Source organism: Eumetopias jubatus, unplaced genomic scaffold, assembly GCF_037043125.1.
Source record: "Eumetopias jubatus isolate StellerSeaLion01/CBP00866 unplaced genomic scaffold, mEumJub1_p1.0 scaffold_17, whole genome shotgun sequence".
Lineage (NCBI taxonomy): Eukaryota > Metazoa > Chordata > Mammalia > Carnivora > Otariidae > Eumetopias > Eumetopias jubatus.
In genome coordinates, this window is record NW_028274823.1 from 48,982,226 (window position 1) to 49,002,089 (window position 19,864).

At 45.7% G+C, this 19,864-nt stretch overlaps 1 protein-coding gene across 2 annotated transcripts in view; it reads right to left on the reverse strand.

The window, feature by feature from the left end:
- SH2D4B (SH2 domain containing 4B) overlaps positions 1-19,570 on the reverse strand; it is a 66,064-nt gene extending 46,494 nt beyond the window's left edge. The window contains exons 1-3 of one of the 2 annotated variants that reach the window (XM_028098922.2): positions 19,413-19,570; positions 18,204-18,351; positions 3,211-3,358 (exon numbers count right to left, since the gene is read on the reverse strand). In XM_028098922.2, coding sequence (XP_027954723.2) covers positions 3,211-3,358; positions 18,204-18,351; positions 19,413-19,513 — 397 coding nt within the window. In that variant the 5' untranslated portion in view covers positions 19,514-19,570. The remainder of the gene's footprint in view (positions 1-3,210; positions 3,359-18,203; positions 18,352-19,412) is intronic. The other variant, XM_088019920.1, reaches the window with a different exon arrangement.
- Positions 19,571-19,864: the final 294 nt, after the last annotated feature.

The following is a 19,864-nucleotide window of genomic DNA, read 5'->3' on the forward strand; positions in this document are numbered from 1 at the left end:
AAGATAGTCTTTCCAAAAAAATAGTGCTGTGAAAACTGGATATCCACAGACAAAAGAATGAAAAAGGGATTAAAGACTTAACTATAAGACCTGAAACTGTAAAACACCTGGAAGAAAACGTAAGAAAAAAGCTCCCTGACATTGGTCTTGGTGATTTTTTTTGGATTATGACACCAAAAACAAAAATAAACAGGCGGGGTTATGTCAAATTAAAAACCTTCCACACAGTAAAGGAAACATCAACAAAACGAAAAGGCAACTTGCAGAATAGGAAAAAATATTTGTAAACCACATATAGGGGTTTACAAATATCTAATAAGGGGTTAATGTCCAAAATACATAGGAATCCATACAACTCAATAGCCAAAAACAAATAACCCAATTTAAAAAAATGGGCAAAGGACCCGAATAGATATTTTTTCAGAAGGATATACAGATGGTCAATAGGTACATGAAAAAGTGCTCAACATCATTAATTATTAGGGAAATGCAAATCAAAACCACAAAGAGGCATCACTTCATACCTGTTAGGACGTCTATTATCAAAAAGACAAAAGATGCCAAGCATTAGCAAGGATGGGAAGAAACTGGTCATTGGCATGGAACGTAGCTAGCTTCCTTCAACCACTACGGATTTTTTTTTTTTTTTTTTTGGTTTTGGCTTTGTTTTATGGGGGTTTTTTTGTTTGTTTTTTTAAATTAACATATATTATTTGTTTCAGGGGTACTGGTCTGTGATTCATCAGTCTTGCACAACTCACAGCACTCACCATAGCACACACCCTCCCCAATGTCCATCACCCAGCCACCCCATCCGTCCAACCCCCCTCCCCTCCAGCAACCCTCAGTTTGTTCCCTGAGATTAAGAGTCTCTTCTGGGTTGTCTCCCTCTCTGGTTTCGTCTTGTTTCATTTTTCCCTCCCTTCCCCTATGATCCTCTGTCTTGTTTCTCAAATTCCTCCTATCAGTGAGATCATATGATATTTGTCTTTCTATGATTGACTTATTTCGCTTAGCATAATACCCTCTAGTTCCATCCATGTCATTGCAAATGGCAAGATTTCATTTTTTTATGGCTGCATAATATTCCAGCGTGTGTGTGTGTGTGTGTGTGTGTGTGTGTGTGTGTGTGTATACAACACATCTTCTTTATCCATTCATCTGTTGATGGACATCTAGGCTCTTTCCATAGTTTGGCTATTGTGGACATTGCTGCTATAAACATTGGGGTGCACGTGCCCCTTCGGATCACTACATTTGTATCTTTGGGGTAAACATCCAGTCACTACTACGTTTTTTTGAGCTTGCACTTATGTTTTAAGAGGTGCCAGGGGTACATTTTGCACTGAAATCTAAAGATTTCACTTAAATCTTCACTTAAAAAAACACTTCACAAAAATAGTCTTTGTCACTACATTATTTACTCATGTGTTTGTACATTTCTGTTAATTTATGAGTGATTTTTTTCAGTAAAAACACACATGTTCAAGAACCACAAAAAAAAACCCCAATGTTCACAGCAACATTATTCATAATAGCCCAAAAGTAGAAACAACCCAAAGGTCCATCAACTAATGAATGGATAAACATCATGTATAATTCTATTTATATGAAATATCGATAATGGGCAAATCCGTAGGGACAGAAATTAGATTAGTGGCTCCCAGAGGTGTGGCGGGAGAAGGAAAATCCAATGGGGACAGTTTCTCTTTGTGGTGAGGAGATCTCTGGAAGTAACAGTGACGGTGGTTTGCACAAGGCGTTGAGTATCCTAAAAGCCGCTAAACTGTACACTTTAAAAGGATGAATTTTATGTTATGTGAATTGTATTTCAATTTCTTTTTCTAGTCTGTTGAATGAATCTGGCATGTGGTTGAAAAAGGCTGCGGACCAGAGGGCTGGCGAGTAGAAGTCATGCGCTCCCCCTGTCGTGGCCCTGGCCCCAGTCATCTCTCGGGGGTACCACTGCAACAGCCTCTTCCTGTCTGTCACCCCCAAACCCACCTTTACAAGTGTCCCACTGCCCACCTGCAAGGAACCATGCCTTTTTATTTTCTCCATGTTTTGACTTCTGGGACCTTGCTGAGCCGAGAGAGACTGGCCCTCCCAGGGATGTCCAATTCCTAAAGATACTAGAGGACTCACCCGCAAGTGTGCCTTTCATTTGCAAACCAGCCAATCCAAAATACTCGGATCACTTCCTCTATCTAGTTCTGACTGTGAACCAAGAGTTGGACGCTTGCCCTCCTCACCCCAGGGCCAGGCGTCAGACAACTAGAGAGCCCCTGTGCCCCAGAGCCTGCAGACATGATTCAAACCAGCCGATCCTACACCTGCTTCCCCTGCCTGGCCTTACCTGCGCCCAGCAAACCACAAGGCCAGCACTGAGCCCTGGCTCCCTCCGCCCCCTGACGGGCCCTGGTGCTTCCCCATGAAGCCCCGCCCGGCGTGTCCCGCTCCCTGTGAGTAAAAACTTCTTGGGGCAACGTCGTCATTTCCACATTATCCATATGATCCAGGTGTTACCGTACCTGATTCAAACGAAGCCCGAGCACATACTGAAACACCACCCTTCAAATCTGCTTCCGCCTCCCTCTCCCCCCTCCCCAACTTTTCTCCCCCCGACACTCGCCAAGCTGTGTAGCCTCTGTAGCCCGCGCCATACATCTCCACCTTCCTGTGCACGTCCCATTCCCATCATCATGCCCTTACGTAGGCTGGGACCTCCGTCTGGGGCACCCTCTCCCTCACCCGCCCTTCGCCTCCGTTGTTCCTGTGCCCGCATCAAGCTTCACTTCGTCATGCTGCCTCCGGAAGCCCACCGGGATAGCCACTCTGTACTCCCAACAGGAGCGGTACTTTCTCCCTCAAAGCCGGGAGCCTGCGTGTCTTGTCTCCCACCCGGCCCGGGAGTTCCTCCAAGATAAGCACGGTGATCCCTCAATTCTGGGTGCCCAGAGGTTAGCACAGAGCCAGTAAAGTACTGGTAACGCAATCAATATTTTTTAGTGTAAGAAATCCCCTCCATAGGCATATAAATAAGCTCTCGGCGGGCGGAGCCCTCACCCTCTGGGTCCTTAGCAGGGCCCCGTGCAGGGTGTGTCCTGCGTAAAGGCCTGGGGCGGAAGGCGTGAACCGGTAGGTTGAAGGATGACGGAGCAGATAAGCAGCGGGAGGAGAGCGGGTGGGGCGACAGGCCGGTCTACTCACGCTGTTCCTCCCACTCACGCTCCTCGCTCTCGCTGGCGTGGCTTTGCAGCTGGGCCTGCTTCAGGGTCCAGTAGAGTTCCTTGGCCCTCTGCTCTTCCCGGAGGCGAATCTGCTCCTCTCCTCGCTTCCTCTCCTCTTCCTCTTTCCTCTAGAATATCATGGGGACAGAAAGACGTTAGGTTACGAGAGAGAAGTGCCCCTGTGACTCTGGGGCAGGGCTGTGCTGTGGCGGCGTGGGGTGGGCCAGGGCTGGCGGCTCAGGTGTATTCTCTGACACAGGAAATGGCCATAGTCAGGGAAGGATCCAACGGGTTAAAATCCGGGGAACAGGGGCACCTGCGTGGCTCAGTCGGTTAAGCTACCAGCTCTTGGTTTCAGCTCCGGTGGTGATCTCAAGGTCGCGAGATCGAGCCCTGTGTTGGGCTACCCACTGAGCGTGGAGTCTGTTTGAGCTTCTTTCCCTCACCCTCTCCCTCTGCCCCTCCCTCCCTAAAATAAATAAATAAATCTTAAAAAAAAAAATAATGTGTGGAATAATTTGTAGACCCCAAAGCTTTCTGCAAAGATAAAAGGAGGCTGGGCCATCCTTGGCCACACTTGCCTTCTGGGGGAGACGGAGGGTAGGTACCACTCCTTCTGGAGGCCAATTAAGCAGGATATGATCATGTCTTAACCTTCTGTCTGGATAAGATATTTCCAAGACAAGCAGGTTTCGGGGGACCCACATCTCCAATTGTCACACTTTGAAACTCCAAAAAGCTGTGTGTGTGTGTGTGTGTGTGTGTGTGTGTGTGTGTATTTCCCTCTACCTTTGTTCACATCAAAGTAACCGGCAGGTGTCGAACATGCATTATATGCTATAGGCTCATTTTCAGAACCAGCAATTCTCCAGGCCACGTCACCCCAAACTACCCACCCTCACCCAGTGCCCAGAGGCCACCATTCTCAGTTATTTTAGCTGTTCCTTCATGTGGTGACATCTCTGTCTGAATCACGCAGCTAATTTTTTTATTTATCAATTCTAGACATTAAACTACTGCCTTTCCTTTTTGGTACATGAGTATTTGACACTTATGTTTGCCACACAGGTACACGCCCAGACTTTTCCTCTCCTCCTCCTTAGCATGTCAACATCAAAATTTGTGGTGAAATCAATAATCGGTGTAAATACGGTTCACTGCAAAGCCAAAGTAGGGCGCTGTTTTCACCAATGATAAGAAGTACGTTTTGTAACTTTCTAACATAATGTGGGTGTGTCTCAAGACTTGCCAGTTGCCTTTTTAATAGGCAACAGTTTTTTCTTTCTTCTTAAAATGATGAGTAATAAATCAATACTTAACTAATATGGCATCTTATATTCAGTAAAATATGGTAGTACGATGGCTTTTTCTTTCCTGAGTTCATAATTGTTTTATCCTGAAGTTGCATATTGAATTTTCCCAACTTCTCTAAGATCTGTCGTAAATCTTTCTCTGTGTTTATTATTTTAACAGGTAAACAGCAGTTATCTTTTTTCAGGGGTCGCCACTATCCCCAGATGCCAGCCTTCCTTCTTCTCCCATCTCAGTTGGTTGTTACCGGGTCTCCGGGTAACCACCCGGGGACCACCCACTCCGTCCATCCACCTGGGGACTCATTTCTTAGCCCTCCTCCAGTTGAAGCTCTTGTTTCTTTGTTCCACGTTCTTTTCTGGCCACTTCGTCATTTTGCAACAACATAGCTAGCAGGACTTCTCAAGTATGGACGCACAGGGAGACACTCTGAGTGTTGTCTGAAGACATCTATATGCTGCCTTCAGATATAACTGCTAATTTGGCTGAGCATAGAATTCAATTAAAAACCACTTTCCTAAAGCAGAATTTGGAAGACTTTACTTCCCAGCATCCAATACTGCCACGTGGATTCTCAATCTTCTGCATGAGACATTAATTTTTCTCTTTATCGCTGATGTTCTGAACATGGTTAAATGATGTGCCTTGGTGGGGATTTTCTTTCATTGATTGTGCTAGGCATGCAAGGAGCTTTCTGCCTGAAGTCTCAGATCTTTCCAGTCTGATACACCTTGGCTTAGAATTTCTTGGGTAATTTCTTCTCCTCTCATTGTTTTTCTTTCTAGAACTCCTGCTTGTCAAATTCTGGACTCCTTGACTTGATCCTCTAGGAGGCTTAGCATTTCTCTCTTATTTTCTCTTCCCTGCCTTTGCTGTTCTACTTCCTGGTTGATTCACTGATTTTATTGTCTAAACAGACTACTACATTTTTTATTACAGATTGCATTTGTAATTCCTAAAGCCCTCCTTCTTATTCTTCGGTTGTTCCTTTTTGCTTCATTGCACCCTGTCCTGGTTTCAAGAGTGTAATGTTTCATCTCTGAGGACTTTAGAGCTTTCTCCCCCCGCCCCCCATATTCTGATTTAGGTCTATTTCCTCTGTTTTTTGCTTTTTTTTCCCTTTAAAGTATGTTTTATGTGTTGCCTGTCATTGGTGTTGGAGGCTTTTCTCAGATGTCTCATGTTTCCTGGCTGTCCATATTCAAGACAGGAAATAACTATCCGAATGGGAGACTCAGAGGGTGTAGACAGGACTTCCCTGGGAAGTGGGCTTCACGCTAGGATGACTGGATGAGGAATCAGCCATTTCACTGAGGAAAATACTCAATACTCCAGTGTAAGTGTAAGTATCTAGAGGTCCTTTGTCTGAGATTATTCCGTGTCTTCTCCTCTATCCTACTAGGTGGAGTCTGAGCACCAGCATACCGAAATCTGTGGGGGAGGCAGGCTGCAGGCAAGACAGCCCTGAGACCTTAGCTAACAGAACCCCTAGCTTGCGTCCCACATTTCATAGGAACACCATGCCTTGAAATGCCTTCTTTGCAAACATCCCCCTCAGGTGTCTGCCAGGAAAGGCCAGAAAGAGTCCTCCCAGGATTGGCAGGGGCAGCAGTGGTATCCAGGTAAGGTACCCTAAGTCCAGACCAGGTCCCGCATGAGCCCCAGTCCCTTGTTTCTCCCCCTCAGGGTGTTCTCTGACCCTCTCCTTCATGAAAGGGGTTAACCATATGGCCCCAGGAGCTCCAAGACACATATTTATGGAATCATCCTGAAGTCTAGTGGCCAGGCCACGTTTCCAGGGGGGTGGCCTAGCAAGCCTACAAACCCTGCCAGTAGGCACCGTATTTTTATTGCAGCATTGCATGAGATTGGGTCACCAGAAAAGACCTAACAGGCTGATTTCATGTGGCTCAAATTGATAATTTATGATAAGAAAAGACACCATGCAAAACTACTTGCCCGCCCTGTCATCCCAGAGGCAGCCCAGGCTGCAGGTTCTATGGCTCAGGTTACTCACTGCTTAAAGTAAGACCTTTCCTTAATCCTCCTGTTTCCCATGTGTCCCTTGCCTGCTCTCGCCATTCAGCCTGACACACTGAGCTCTGAGCCTCTGCCCACTCCCCATCTCCTTCAGCGTGGAGGGAGGGATGTAGTAGCCTGGATGAAAATGGGGACGTGAGGGTCCAGCCATTCCACAGAGAAACTGGTCGCCAACCTGAGCTCCCTGCTTCATAGTCCCTGGTGCCTCTAGGTCCCGAGCCCATGGGGACCCAGACTGAGCCAGCTCACCCACCCACCCCCTTCCTGCAGGAACCCCACTGAACCTCACCACTCTGTCTTCCAGCCTTCAAACCTCAGCGAACATTTTCTTATCTGTTCCCTCTTCTCATTTTCTCTCTCCTGGTGCTTTGGAAATTTTTCAGTCCTTTCCTACTATTTAAATGGATCAACAAGAGTCGGGGTGGAGAGGAGGTAACTGAGTTTTTAATCCCTCATTTAATAAAAAAAAGACAAAGTTTTTTGTTTCTTCTGAAACAGTATAGATTAAGGATTTTTTACTAATTCAAAAATCAAAGTTTTAGTCTGAAAAAATAGGCAGAATTCCCACTTCCTAATGAGTCACTCTCAAGAGTTGGGCATGAGGACAAAAGAAGCTGAGTGGCTTCACACGTCACTCACCAAATACTTACAGAGCACACAGAGGCTCAGGCCTGCATCGGGCTCTGGGGACACAGCAGTGGCCAGGACACATGCAGGCCCCACCTCCGCGCTTACCTTTCCAGGGGGCAAAACACACCAGACAAATAAAAATCAGGAAATATCAGAAGATAATAACCAGTGTGCAGAGAATTAAAACAGGAAAAAGAACAGAGAGAATTTAGGATGCTACTTTAGGCTGGGTGACCAGAAGTCCTCTCAGAAGGGTCAATGTGATCTGATAACTGAATAGTAAGGAAGAACGCCGATAAGTAAGTTTGGGGGAGAAGAAATTTCCAGGCAGAGAAAAGCACAAGCACAATGGACCCAGCATTGCAAATGAGCTTGGCATGTTTGAGTATAGAATCATCTACTGTGGTTGGAAGAAGAAAAGTCAAAATTCTATATTTGATGAGTTCGAGATGCCATCTGACATCCCAGAGGCCTGCCATCAGTAGCAGGATGGGGGAGCCTGGGGCTGAAGGGCAAGTTCAGCTGAAGATACTGGTTCAGAAGTCATCTGCGTAGGGATGAAGTTTCTCAGCCACAGGACCTAATGCTATCACTGAGAGAAAGAATGCAGATCCAGAGGAAACAACCAGAAATAAGGTACGGAGATGAAAGTACAGCATAGGGAATATAGTCAATAAAACCATAATAACGTTGTAGGGTGACAGATGGCGGGTGACTCCACTTACCGTGGTGAGTACTGCGTAATGCAGAGAATTGTTGAATCACTATGTTGCACACCTGAAACTCATATAACGCCGTATGTCAATTATGCTTCAACAATAACAATAAAAGAGAGAGAGAGAGAGAACAACCAGAGTGTCTTGGGCCACTCCACCATTTAAAAGTTGAGAGAAAGAGCAGGAACCAGGAAAGGAGGCTGAGAAGGAAAGCCAACAGATAAGCTAAAAACCCAGAAGGGGTGATGTCTGTTGGGGAAACCAAGAAAGAACATTTCAAGTAAAAGGGAGTGGTAAACTGAGCTGCAGGCCCTGAAACATCACAGAAGATAAGGACAGAGAAGTGACAGGACGGCAGGCAGGTCGTGGCCTCAGGACATGATGGGAGAGCTGCCCAGTGGGGTGGAGGGGCAGCCATCCAGGCGGCATGGGGGAGGGAGTGGAAATGACCGCAGACAGCCCTCTGGGGACATCTTCTGCAGATAGGAGCGGAGATAGGGAGCGGCAGGTGGAGGGAAATGTGGGGTGAGGAGGGACATGGGCTCGGATGGGAACGGCCAGAGCTGAGAGTTGATGACAGATGCAGAATTGGAACCAAAGTCTGTCTGACCCCAAAGCAGAAGTTTTAGCTCGAAGCCATGAAGAAAACCTCACCTTCTGCAATCACCAGCATCTCAGCAGAGCAAAAATCCACCCCACCCCAGCACAGCACTGCAGTGTATGCAGCTGGTTTCCCATGCCTGCCTCCTTCACCTCAGTTCCCTCATCTCTGACCCAGGTTGTCACATTACCCAATACACGGGGCACCCACAAAGACGGCGTCCACCCCGGCTCTTCAGATCTGGCACCTGCCCAGGGCGGGGTTCCAGGCAGGAACAGGTCTCAGGGAAAACACAGTCAGCCAAGGCCTGTCCGAGCAGAGTGTCTTCAACCCCCCTGGTCCTACTTTCTGGTACAGAGGAGGAGTGTACTGGCTTGTTCAGGCTGCCATAACAAAGTACCACAGACCAGGAGGCTGAAGCCACAGACGTTTATGAGCTATCGAGGCCATAACTCTAGAGGCAGAGTGGCTTTCTTCTGAGGCTTCTCTCCTTGCTTGGTAGACGGATCATCTTCTCTCCATGTCTCACACATTCTGTCCTCTGTGTGTACACATGTCTGTGTCCAAGTTTCCTCTTCTTCTAAGAACACCAGTCATGCTGAATCAGGACCCACCCTGAAGACCGCTTCTTAACCTTATGACCTTTCCAAAGACCTTACCTCCACATACACTTACATTCTGAGATAGTGCCGGTGAGGTCTTCAACATTAGAATTTTAGCGTGACACAGTTCAGCCCATCACAAGGAGACAGCACCCCCAGGGAAGGGTCATGACTGACACTTAGCATAATGCTCTCCAAGTGCATCCATGTTGTCACAAATGGCAGGGTTTCCTTCTCTATTAAGACTGAATAACATTCCATTATATACACACACACACACACACACACACACACACACATAATACATATATAAACATTATATATACATATACATTATATATACATACATTATAATATATACATTACATTATGTATACATTATATATATACACACACATAATATATACATACCACATTTTATTTATCCATTCATTGGTCAGCAGACACTAAGGTTTTGTTTAGCAAACAAGCACAAAGTTTCAGTTGTGCAGGATGAATACATTCTGGACTTGCTGCATGGTGCCTATAGTTAATACCATACTGACTACTTGCAATTTGCTAAGAGAGTAGATCTTAAGTGTTCTTACTGCACACAAAAAAGGTCACCAGGTAAGGTGACAGATGTGTTCCTTATCTTGACTATGGTCACCATTTTGCAATGTATACCTATACTAAAACATTGTACATCTTCAATATATACAACTTTTATTTGGAAATTGTAGCTCAGTAAAGTTGCGGGGGAGGGAACTACCCACAAATAAATAAATCGACAAATGGCAGAGCCACACTGTTCAGTCAATCCTCTCTGCCCGAGTGAACAGCACGCTGGGAGCCGGAACCCGCTGCCTCCTCCATCTCCGAGGAAAATAACCAGCCACTTACTGTGACAAAGACAAGCTTCTCACAGGGCTGGGGACAACAAAAGAAAACATTTTGCAGCTACAGATAAAGAGCATTGCATCTTTCCCTCCACAGTCTTGCTGAAATGCCTCAGCCCTCACCGCTGAAATTGCCTGGAAACTTCCCCTGTTGCGGCCACTCTCACAACCCTTTGGCTCCCCTGCGAGCCCTGAGGAAAAGTCTATCTTTTCCAAAGGCGGCCAAAGACAGATGGGCAAAGGCCAACACAGCCAAAAGGCAGATGGGCAAACATGCCCTTCTTCTACCTTAGGAATCGATGCCTCTTTCTGGCGGGCCCAAAGCCCTCGGAGCCACCCGCCTTATTCAATCCCCCTTCTCCTGATAACCCATCAGTCACGCCACACTGTGGGAGCCCACGCCCCACCCCCGTGGAAACTGTCACCGAGACAGATGTTTTTCTGGAAGGCACAGTCATTTTTGTTGTGCTGGGGAGCAAGAATTCCTGTCCCCTTCAAGGGTCCTTCTAGCTGGACTAAGAATCAAATTGACATGAGACAGATTAACAGTAGAAAATCAGAGGTCATAGCATACATACGGGGAAAGCACACAGATATGGAAGACTGTCAGGCAAAATGAGGGATATGTGTCATCCTGAACTTAGGAGAAGGGGAGTTAGGGGTCTGGGATTCCCAAAGAGAGGAACGCAATTCACAGGGCAATAAAGAGAAGAGCAGGTGTTTGGTAATTCGATGTTGGCCCTGCCATACAGCTGGATCACTCAGATCAAATATATCTCTGCTAATAAACCCCCAATCTTGAAAAGATCCCCCCACTTAGATTCTTCTATGTAGTTAGAGGGTGGGACAATAGTTTCTCTTGAACCCTCGGGTCTCAATTTCCTTCAGCTCAAAATAGTCTGAGGGCCAAAGTGGCACATTCTGGAGGCAGGAGGGCTGTCCGAGCCCCTTCAGTTAGTTGTTCATCTGGCCCGAATAATACCATCATGCTTTTTGAGATGATGTACTCCAAAAGGACAGGGCCATGACTGTGTCTGTCCATCTCCCATCGACAACCCCCAGCACGGGGCCTAGCAGAGAGCAGGTTCTCCGTAAACGCTGACCGGATGAGTGAATGAACTAACAAACAAAAAGAAGGTAACACAGGGTTTGTGATGATCATTGAGAGAGGAAGGGTAAGCCGCATCGTGTTGTTTTGTTGAGGCCAGTGTCATCCAAGAGAAACTGGGAGCAAGCCTCCCATTTTTGAGAGAAAAGTGGAAAGTGTCCCCACCACTGATAATCCTATTGGAAATAAGGTGGGGATTGTTTCTATAGTCGTACAAGATGGCATGAAGGGCCAAGAAGAATTCCAGCCTTAATGGAGGGAAACACAAAAGAGAACGAGTGGCCTTGAATAGGAAATGGTGCAAAACCAGAGGACAACATAACTGTATCAACTGTGCGCGGTCCTTATTGGGAGCACTGGGAAGGGAGGGAGACTAAGGCAGAGGGAGAGCGCAGGATCCTTACCGACAGTGTTCTGTGGTCTTAAGCAGAGGCAGAAGCAGCCAAAAGCAGTCTTAGGAGTTAAGAAAGCGGAGAAAATACGCAAATTCTGTCTGGCCTCATGACCCCTTCTTTCTAAAGGAACACTTTCACACGCATGTAAATTGCATCCAAACGGTGCCAGACACAACAGAACAGGTTTTAAAAAAACAGGTTTCCAACTGTCTGTACCTTCTATTTTGAAGTTCCCTCTTTAACCTTACACAAGATTCTTGGATTCTCCCCCCATTTCCTCAAAGGAATTTTCACTCTTATCTTTCCTATGACCAGGAGAATTCACAGAACCTGCCTGCATCCTGGACACAGGCAACCCGTCCCCCCTCCACCAGCCGGCTCCCATCCAGCTTCCTCCCCTCCTCCAGCCCCCACCCCAAAGTCCTCTTCTGGCGGCACAAAACACAAACCCCCTGGGCCCAGCTAGCACATTCCCTGCCCCCCAAGCCTACCCGCCCCCTTCCCAGCTTGCCTCTGCAACAGGGTGGCGCCCTCTCCCTACTCCTCAGCCTGGGTTCAGGTGTCTTTGCTCTTCCATCCCCTCATCCCAGCATCTAATTGACGCCAAGCCTTGCTGATTTCGCCTCCCCTATTTCTGTGTATATCCCCCTGAATCTAGCCATCCTCAGACTCATCAGTGACCACTTCGAGGACCGCAAAAATCTCCTCACTGGCCTCTCCCTCCCTCAACGCCTTCATCACCTGCATCACACCATGGCCACCAGTCATTCTCATAGAGGTTGATCTACCCATGTCCCTCTGTATCGAGATCCTCACAGCACTGCTCTGCCCACAGACAACTGTCTGCCTCTTTATCGTAGCATCAAAGGACCCCACGGCCTACCTTGCCAGGTTCCTGTCTGGCTTCCCCCATATGTGCTTTTCTGTCTCCCCCTAGCAGACCACAGTCACCATTCCACGTATCTCCTGTCCATTTCCTGCTCTGATCACGCCCAGCCTCCTGCAGGTGCTCCTTTGCGCTCCATGTAGTCCCCCAGGCATGGTGGGGGCTGAGGGGTGCTCACAGAGTTGTCTCTCTCTCTCTCTCCTGGCACCCTGTAAGCTTGTAGAGAGTAGGGAGTTTATTACTATTACCACCACCCTCCCCCCAAACAACTTGCACTTAGGTTCTCAGGGAAAGGGGGAAAAAATGTATGAAATTAAATGAATTCTGTTGGTGCATTCCCGCATGCAAGACTCACATCAGGTTAGAATCTTGATGTTGAAAGACACAATGAAAATGATCTAAGCCAATCTCTAATCCAATGCATAAATCCCTTTGGTGAAGCTGTTCCCGTTATCTATTACCGAGTAACAAACTCCCAGAACACATAATGGCTTAAAACAACAACCATTTTGGGGCGCCTGGGTGGCTCAGTCATTGGGCGTCTGCCTTCGGCTCAGGTCATGATCCCAGTGTCCTGGGATGGAGCCCCACATCAGGCTCCCTGCTCCACAGGAAGCCTGCTTCTCCCTCTCCCACTCCCCCTGCTTGTGTTCCCTCTCTCACTGTGTCTCTCTCTGTCAGATAAATAAATTCTTTAAAAAAAAAAAACATTTTATTTGCTTGTGGTTCTGTAGGTAATAATTTGGGCAGGGCTTGGCGGGTGGCCCTTCTGCTCAACATGGTTACATCTGAGGTCAATCACTTGACCTCAATCCGGTCAATCCGGGGTCATTCACCACAGGAAGAACCAAGGCTTCACTCACGTGTCTGGTGCCTCAGTGTCCTCCACACAGCCCCTTTCCCTCTGCCTGGCTTGCCCAGCTTTCCTTACAGAGTGGTAGTCTAAGGCTGTAGAGTTTCTCATGGGGCAGCTTCCAAAAGGGAGCATTGCAAAAGGGGCAGAAGCTGGAAATCTCCTTTAGCCTGTCCTCAAAAGTTACACAATCATTTCTGTTGCACTCTACAGATCAAGGCTAGGCACAAGGCCAAAGCAGACTCAAGGGAAGGGAAATAAACCTACCTCTCAAAGAGAGACATGACAAAGAATTTGCTGTCAGCCATATTTAATCCACCACAGAAACTTCTCGGATCTTGTTTCAGCCCATGCTCAGACAGTTCCTGATATGAAGAGTTCATCACAATACAAGGGCAGCCCATTTACAGAAAATATCCCAGCTCGTAAGCCTGGACCTTCCCACCCCCAAGTGCATGAGCTGACATTCCTGGCAGACACTGCCCCGATGAGGCCCACCAGGGCCTCACAGGTACTACTTGCCTGTCTGAGGCTCCTCAAAATGCAGACATACCAAATCAGAATTACTGTGAGTATTAAAGTTTAAACGTTCACATGCAGCAAATTAATTTTGAAATCAAAAACAAACATATCATTACCATAGCCTTCCTTATAAATAACACCCAAAGCCTGCATGTGGGTTCCTTGGTGAACCTCATGGCTTTATTGAGCCCCCCATGAGCCCCAATATGGAGCACCCCACAATTTATCATCTCTATCTCACTGAGGTTCTCAAGGAGATCATCAACCAGAAAATCTCTGGGAACTCAGCCCCTCTGTAATCTCCTTGTGAACTGAGCCCCAGGACACCAGCTCCATGGAGCCACCTTCCCAGCATCTGGGGCTCAGTTCACCTCCGGGGAGGGGGGAGGCCAGAGATTAGAACAGGGGATTCTTGCTGTTAGAGATACATAGAAAGCATTGCTTGACTACTGGGTATTTACCCCAAAGATACAAATGTAGTGATCTGAAGGGGCACGTACACCGCAGTGTTTATAGCAGCAATGTCCACAATAGCCAAACTATGGAAGAAAGAGCCTCAATGTCCATCAACAGATGAATGGATAAAGAATATGTGGTGTACACACACACACACACACACACACACACACACACACACACACTGGAATATTATACAGCCATCAAAATTGAAATCTTGCCATTTGCAACGACGTGGATAGAACTAGAGGGTATTACGCTAAGCGAAATAAGTCAGAGAAAGACGAGTATCATATGATCTCACTGATATGAGGAATTTGAGAAACAAGACAGAGGATCATAGGGGAAGGGAGGGAAAAAATGAAACGAGATGAAACCAGAGAGGGAGAAAAACCATAAAAGACTCTTAATCTCAGGAAACAAACTGAGGGTTGCTGGAGGAGAGGGAGGTGGGAGGGATGGGGTGGCTGGGGGATGGACTTTGGGGAGGGTATGTGCTATGGTGAGCGCTGTGAATTGTGCAAGACTGATGAATCACAGACCTGTACCCCTGAAACAAATAATACATTATATGTTAATTTAAAAAAAAAGAGAAAGTATTACTTGTCTTCTCCAGCAGACTTAAATAATTGTATGCAAAATCCAACGATATAAACCAAACATCTCTCCACTATGGGTTGATTGGATTTTTATACTGTTATGGAATTATTGTTCATTTCAACAGGTGTGGAAATGATTGTTGTGGCTCCAGAGGGAACGGCTCTCAGTCATGGGAGATGCACACTGAAGTACGTAGGGTTTGGTCAGGAGTCGGCAAACTTAGGCTCCCAGGCCAGATCTGCCCTCTATTGTTTAAAATAAAGTCTTACGGGGGCACATGGGTGGCTCAGTTAAGAGTCTGCCTTTGGCTTAGGTCATGATCCCAGGGTCCTGGGATCCAGCCCCTGCTTCTCCTTCTCCCTCTGCCCTTCCCCATCCCGCTCATGCATTGCGCTCTCTCTCTCTTTCTCTCTGTCAAATGCATTTCAAAAATCTTTAAAAATTAAAATAAAGTCTTATTAAAAGATAGCCACACCCATTTGCTTACATACTATCTGAGGCCGCTTTTGTGTTGCAATGGCCTGGTGAGTAATTGTGACAGAGAGGGTGTGGCCGACAAAACCTAAAATATTAACTATCTGGACCTTTACAGAAAAGAGTTTGGTAAGCCCTGGGCTACAGTATATGATATCTACAGCTTCCTTTCCAATTGCCTGGCAAAACAATTCAGCAGTAGCAACAGAAATATACATATGTATATATGTGTGCATATATATCTAGAGCAGAGGAGGAAAGAGACAGTGCAAATGTGACAAGACATTAATAATTGGTGAATTTCAGGGGAGATTCTACAAGTCCTTTTTTCTTTCAATTTTGCTGCAAGTTTGAAATTACTTTAAAAAAAATGTTTGGAGAGTAAATATTGCTTCCCTTAAAAACTAAAGAGAATCTCCTAAATATATATATAGCTCAAGAGAAAATTAAATAAGATCAATAACAATATAAATATGTAACCAGCAATTGCATTAGGTTTTAAAGTAATAAGAACAATCTTATTCACAATCACAACAAAAAATATTAAACCTATGGTTAACAAGAGATGTGGAGCATTTAAGTAAAATAATAAATTTCACCAAAGTCCAAAAGATGGAAGCACAACATTATGTACAAGTTATTGTGAATGTTTGGGATTGGGTGGCCAGTGCATTTACAGGTGTTTAAAAACAAAAAAGGGCGCCTGGGTGGCTCAGATGTTAGGCGTCTGCCTTCGGCTCAGGTCATGATCCCAGGGTCCTGGGATCAAGTCCCGCATCAGGCTCCCTGCTCCTTGGGAGCCTGCTTCTCCCTCTGCTTCATGAATAAATAAATAAAATCTTTAAAAAAAATAAAAAAATAAAAATAAAAACAAAAAATAACAAAAAATAACAACAACAACAAATCACTTTACCAAAGACAAAAAAAGCTTTGAGTAACCGGGAGAACATACCATACCCTGAACAAGCAGACTGAATGATTTAGTATTGGGAAAAATGTCTATCCTCCACAAATACATCTGTAACACTGATGTAATTCCAATTAAAATCACTGTGTGGTTTTGTTGTTGCTGTTTGGGGGAGGATAGTGACATAAAGATTCAAATGTATCTCGGGTAGGAAAAAAAATGGGCAAAATCAGCCAAGGGCATTTTGAAAATGAAGAGCAATGATAGGTTCATACCTTAGCAGATGTTAAAACTCATTTTAAAAGCTACAGTCATTAAATGACCAAATCTGGCTGAGGAATAATCAAAGAAGAAAAAACCCACGAAGAGATCCAAAGATCTGTAAGAAGAATCGGGACAGCAGGTAGAATGAGAGGGGGAGAGGACAGGTTATATAATAAACGATGATGGAACGATGTGCCCACCATGTGGAAGGAAAAAAAGTCATAGCCCTATATCGTACCACACTCCAAAGTGCAGGAAAATTAGGTACAAAGAAATAAAATCATGAAAAATAGAGAAAACAATGTAGATTAATAGTAGTACAAGCTTGTGGCGGCACAGATCTTTCTTAGCATGAGACAAATCATTTTTTTAAAGTTTGATATAGTTGGCTAATAAAAATTTTAATCTTCTATACACCTGAAAGCACTATAACCAAAATTAAGAAAAAAAAAAAAAAACAAACTGCAGGGTACCTGGGTGGCTCAGACGGTTGAGTGTCTGACTCTTGATTTCAGCTCAGGTCATGATCTCAGGGTCCTGAGACGGAGCCCTGCACTGGGCTCTGCGCTGGGTGTGGAGCCTGTTTAAGATTCTCTCTCTCCCTCTCTCTGCCCCTCCCTCTGCTCTCTCTCTCAAAAAAAAAGAATCCTCTGAGATAAATATTTGCAACATAAATGATCTTAAGGGGCCACTGTCCTCACTGTCTAATCATTATAGGAAAAAATATTATTAAAACGTTTAAGTGTACAAATGCTGTGATATACAATTCATAAAATAATATAATTGTTGGAATTCAGCATGGTTATTATTTTCTTTTTTTCATTTATATGTATTTTCTGAGTTTTCTACCCCCCCAAAAAAATGTATTATTCCTATAGAAAAAAATAAATTGCAAAATAGGGACCAGAAAAAAATTTTTCTTCAGGCAACCTAAGCTTCTTACCAGAGAGCAGTAAAAAACTCCTTTACCAGCTCCAAACTTTCCCAGAATGTGTAGGTATGCAAGGTTCCCAACAACTCCCTTTCCAGGGCCAGAAAATGTGCATTTTTCATCTCCTTGAATCTTCCAAAAATCTCAAGTTGGGTGTTGTTATTACCCTAATATTATAAACAAGAAAGTGAAGGCTCAGAGAAGCTCAGCAAGCTTCCCAAGGTCACACAGGACCAACCAGAAGAATTGGAACCTGATCCCAGGCTGGTCTGACCACAAACTCAGCACTTTCTGGGCCCCTTTTCAAGCCCCTTGGGTTGGGAGGCAGAAGGTCTGAGTTCTGGGCACCTTGGTGGCTCAGTTGGTTAAGCGACTGCCTTCGGCTCAGGTCATGATCCTGGAGTCCCAGGATCGAGTCCCGCATCGGGCTCCCTGCTCAGCAGGGAGTCTGCTTCTCCCTCTGACCCTCTTCCCTCTCGTGCTATCTCTCGTTCTCTCTCTCTCAAATAAATAAATAAAATCTTAAAAAAAAAAAAATGTCTGAGTTCTGATCCTGCCTCTGTCCCCTCCTACACGATGTCCTCAGCAAGTCTCTTCCTCTAACACTTAGTTTTCTCATCTGTCCAATGAGAAGTGGATCGGCTCAAATGGGGTGTCACATTCCTCCCTCCTCAGACATTCAAGATTTCTGTTCTCATAAAGCACTCAGTACCAACCAATGGCCAAACCAAAGATGAAAGCCAGTAGCCTGGGAGCTAGCATTGGGGGCCGCAGACGGATGCCCCATGCGCTGGCTCACCTTGAACTCCTGACGGATGCGTTCCTCCAGGACCTTGGCAGCCTTCCGGTCCTCCATCTCCACTTTCCACTTCTCTGCCAGGATCCGGGCTTTCTCATTGGCCAGAGCATCCCGGAACTTCTTGGTGATTTCTGCCTCCTTCTGTCTCCTTGCAAGAGAACACCAGGAGGTATGAGCTCATGTAGGCACATAAAAACAGGATTTCAAATAAAAACCAGGAGCAATATTTCTTGGTCTATCAGAATGGAATATATCTAAGAGCAGCAAAACTCAATGCTGGCAAAGGTGGGGGCAGAAATAGTCACTGTCCTGTAGGGTAATGTAAATCGACCGAATTTTTCTGGAAGCCAGGAAAAAAAATAGACTCAGAAATCCTTTTTCTCGCTTAAGATCACAAAGGTGTAGGTAGAAGATGTTCATCAGAGGATTTTTATCACATAACAATTGGCAAACAACCTAAATGTCCATTAACAGGACCAATAAGTTGGGTTTCTCATGTAATAGGATACCATATAATAATCCTTGTGAATCTATATTAATCAATTTGTCTGAGAAAACTCAGAAAATACATATAAATGAAAAGAAGGTGTTGCCAAATGCTCACCGTGATTATCTTAGGTAGTGGGTGTTGAGTTGTTACAATTTTACAATTAAAATATTGTCATTAAAAGCTGGGTGGGAGGGAATGTTGGAGTCAACTTATATGGATTTCCAAGTTGGGCAAAAAAAAAAAAAAAAAAGGTTAAAAGTTGTTTATGAAAGAAGGCTGACTCCAAATCTTACCAGGGGCTCAACTATCCACATTGTATGTGAAATGCAGCTAAAAGAAAAATGAGCAGACAACAGTGAATCCAAATTCCTTTATTGTCACAGGGACAACTCAGTGAAGAATAAAAGAAATGTATGTCATTATCTCAGTGAATCCAAACTATGTCCAGATGGAAAGGGTGTTATGCCCACACCACAGATTCGAAAACTGAGACCCCAGATCAGCTCTCTACTCACTGGTGAAGCCAGGATTTGAACCCACAAGATCTACCTGATGAAGAAGACTCTGAGGTTTTGGTCGCCTAATCTTAGCTGAGTTCAGCGGGGTCAGCCAGCTGCCTGGCACCTCCTCCCTCCCACCCACCACCTGTCGTCCTTCAGCTTGGACCCAGCCTAGGCTCTGTGTTCAGATCCCACCCAAGACCCATCTGCACCTCTCACCAGAGCTCCTCGGCCTCCCTCTGTGCCTGCAGCCTCGCCCTCTGTGCAATCAGCTCCTCAGAGATCTCTTCGTAGGGCTTGTCACCAGGACCTTCGCCCATGATCCAGACCCAGACTTCACCATCTGCCCCCAGGAGCCACCGGATGTGCTTGTCGCTCGCTGCCTCACAGCAGAAGGAGGAACAAGGAAGGAAGAAGAAACAGGTCTGAGTTCTAATTAGTCCAGGATGGGCTAGGTTGGCCAATGGTGCACCACGTTGTCTCTACAGAACGTTGTCATCTACAAAAAGCATTCCAGAGAGATAGCCTGAGTGCAGGTCCACCTCCACCTCCCCTCCCACTCCCTCCAGGGAGCAACGCAGCTGCCACGTCAGCCCGTTGAAGCAGGTGCCCAAGGCTGGAATTGGTGTCGGCAGCTGAGCGCTGTGGAGATGACCTTCAGCAAACAGGAC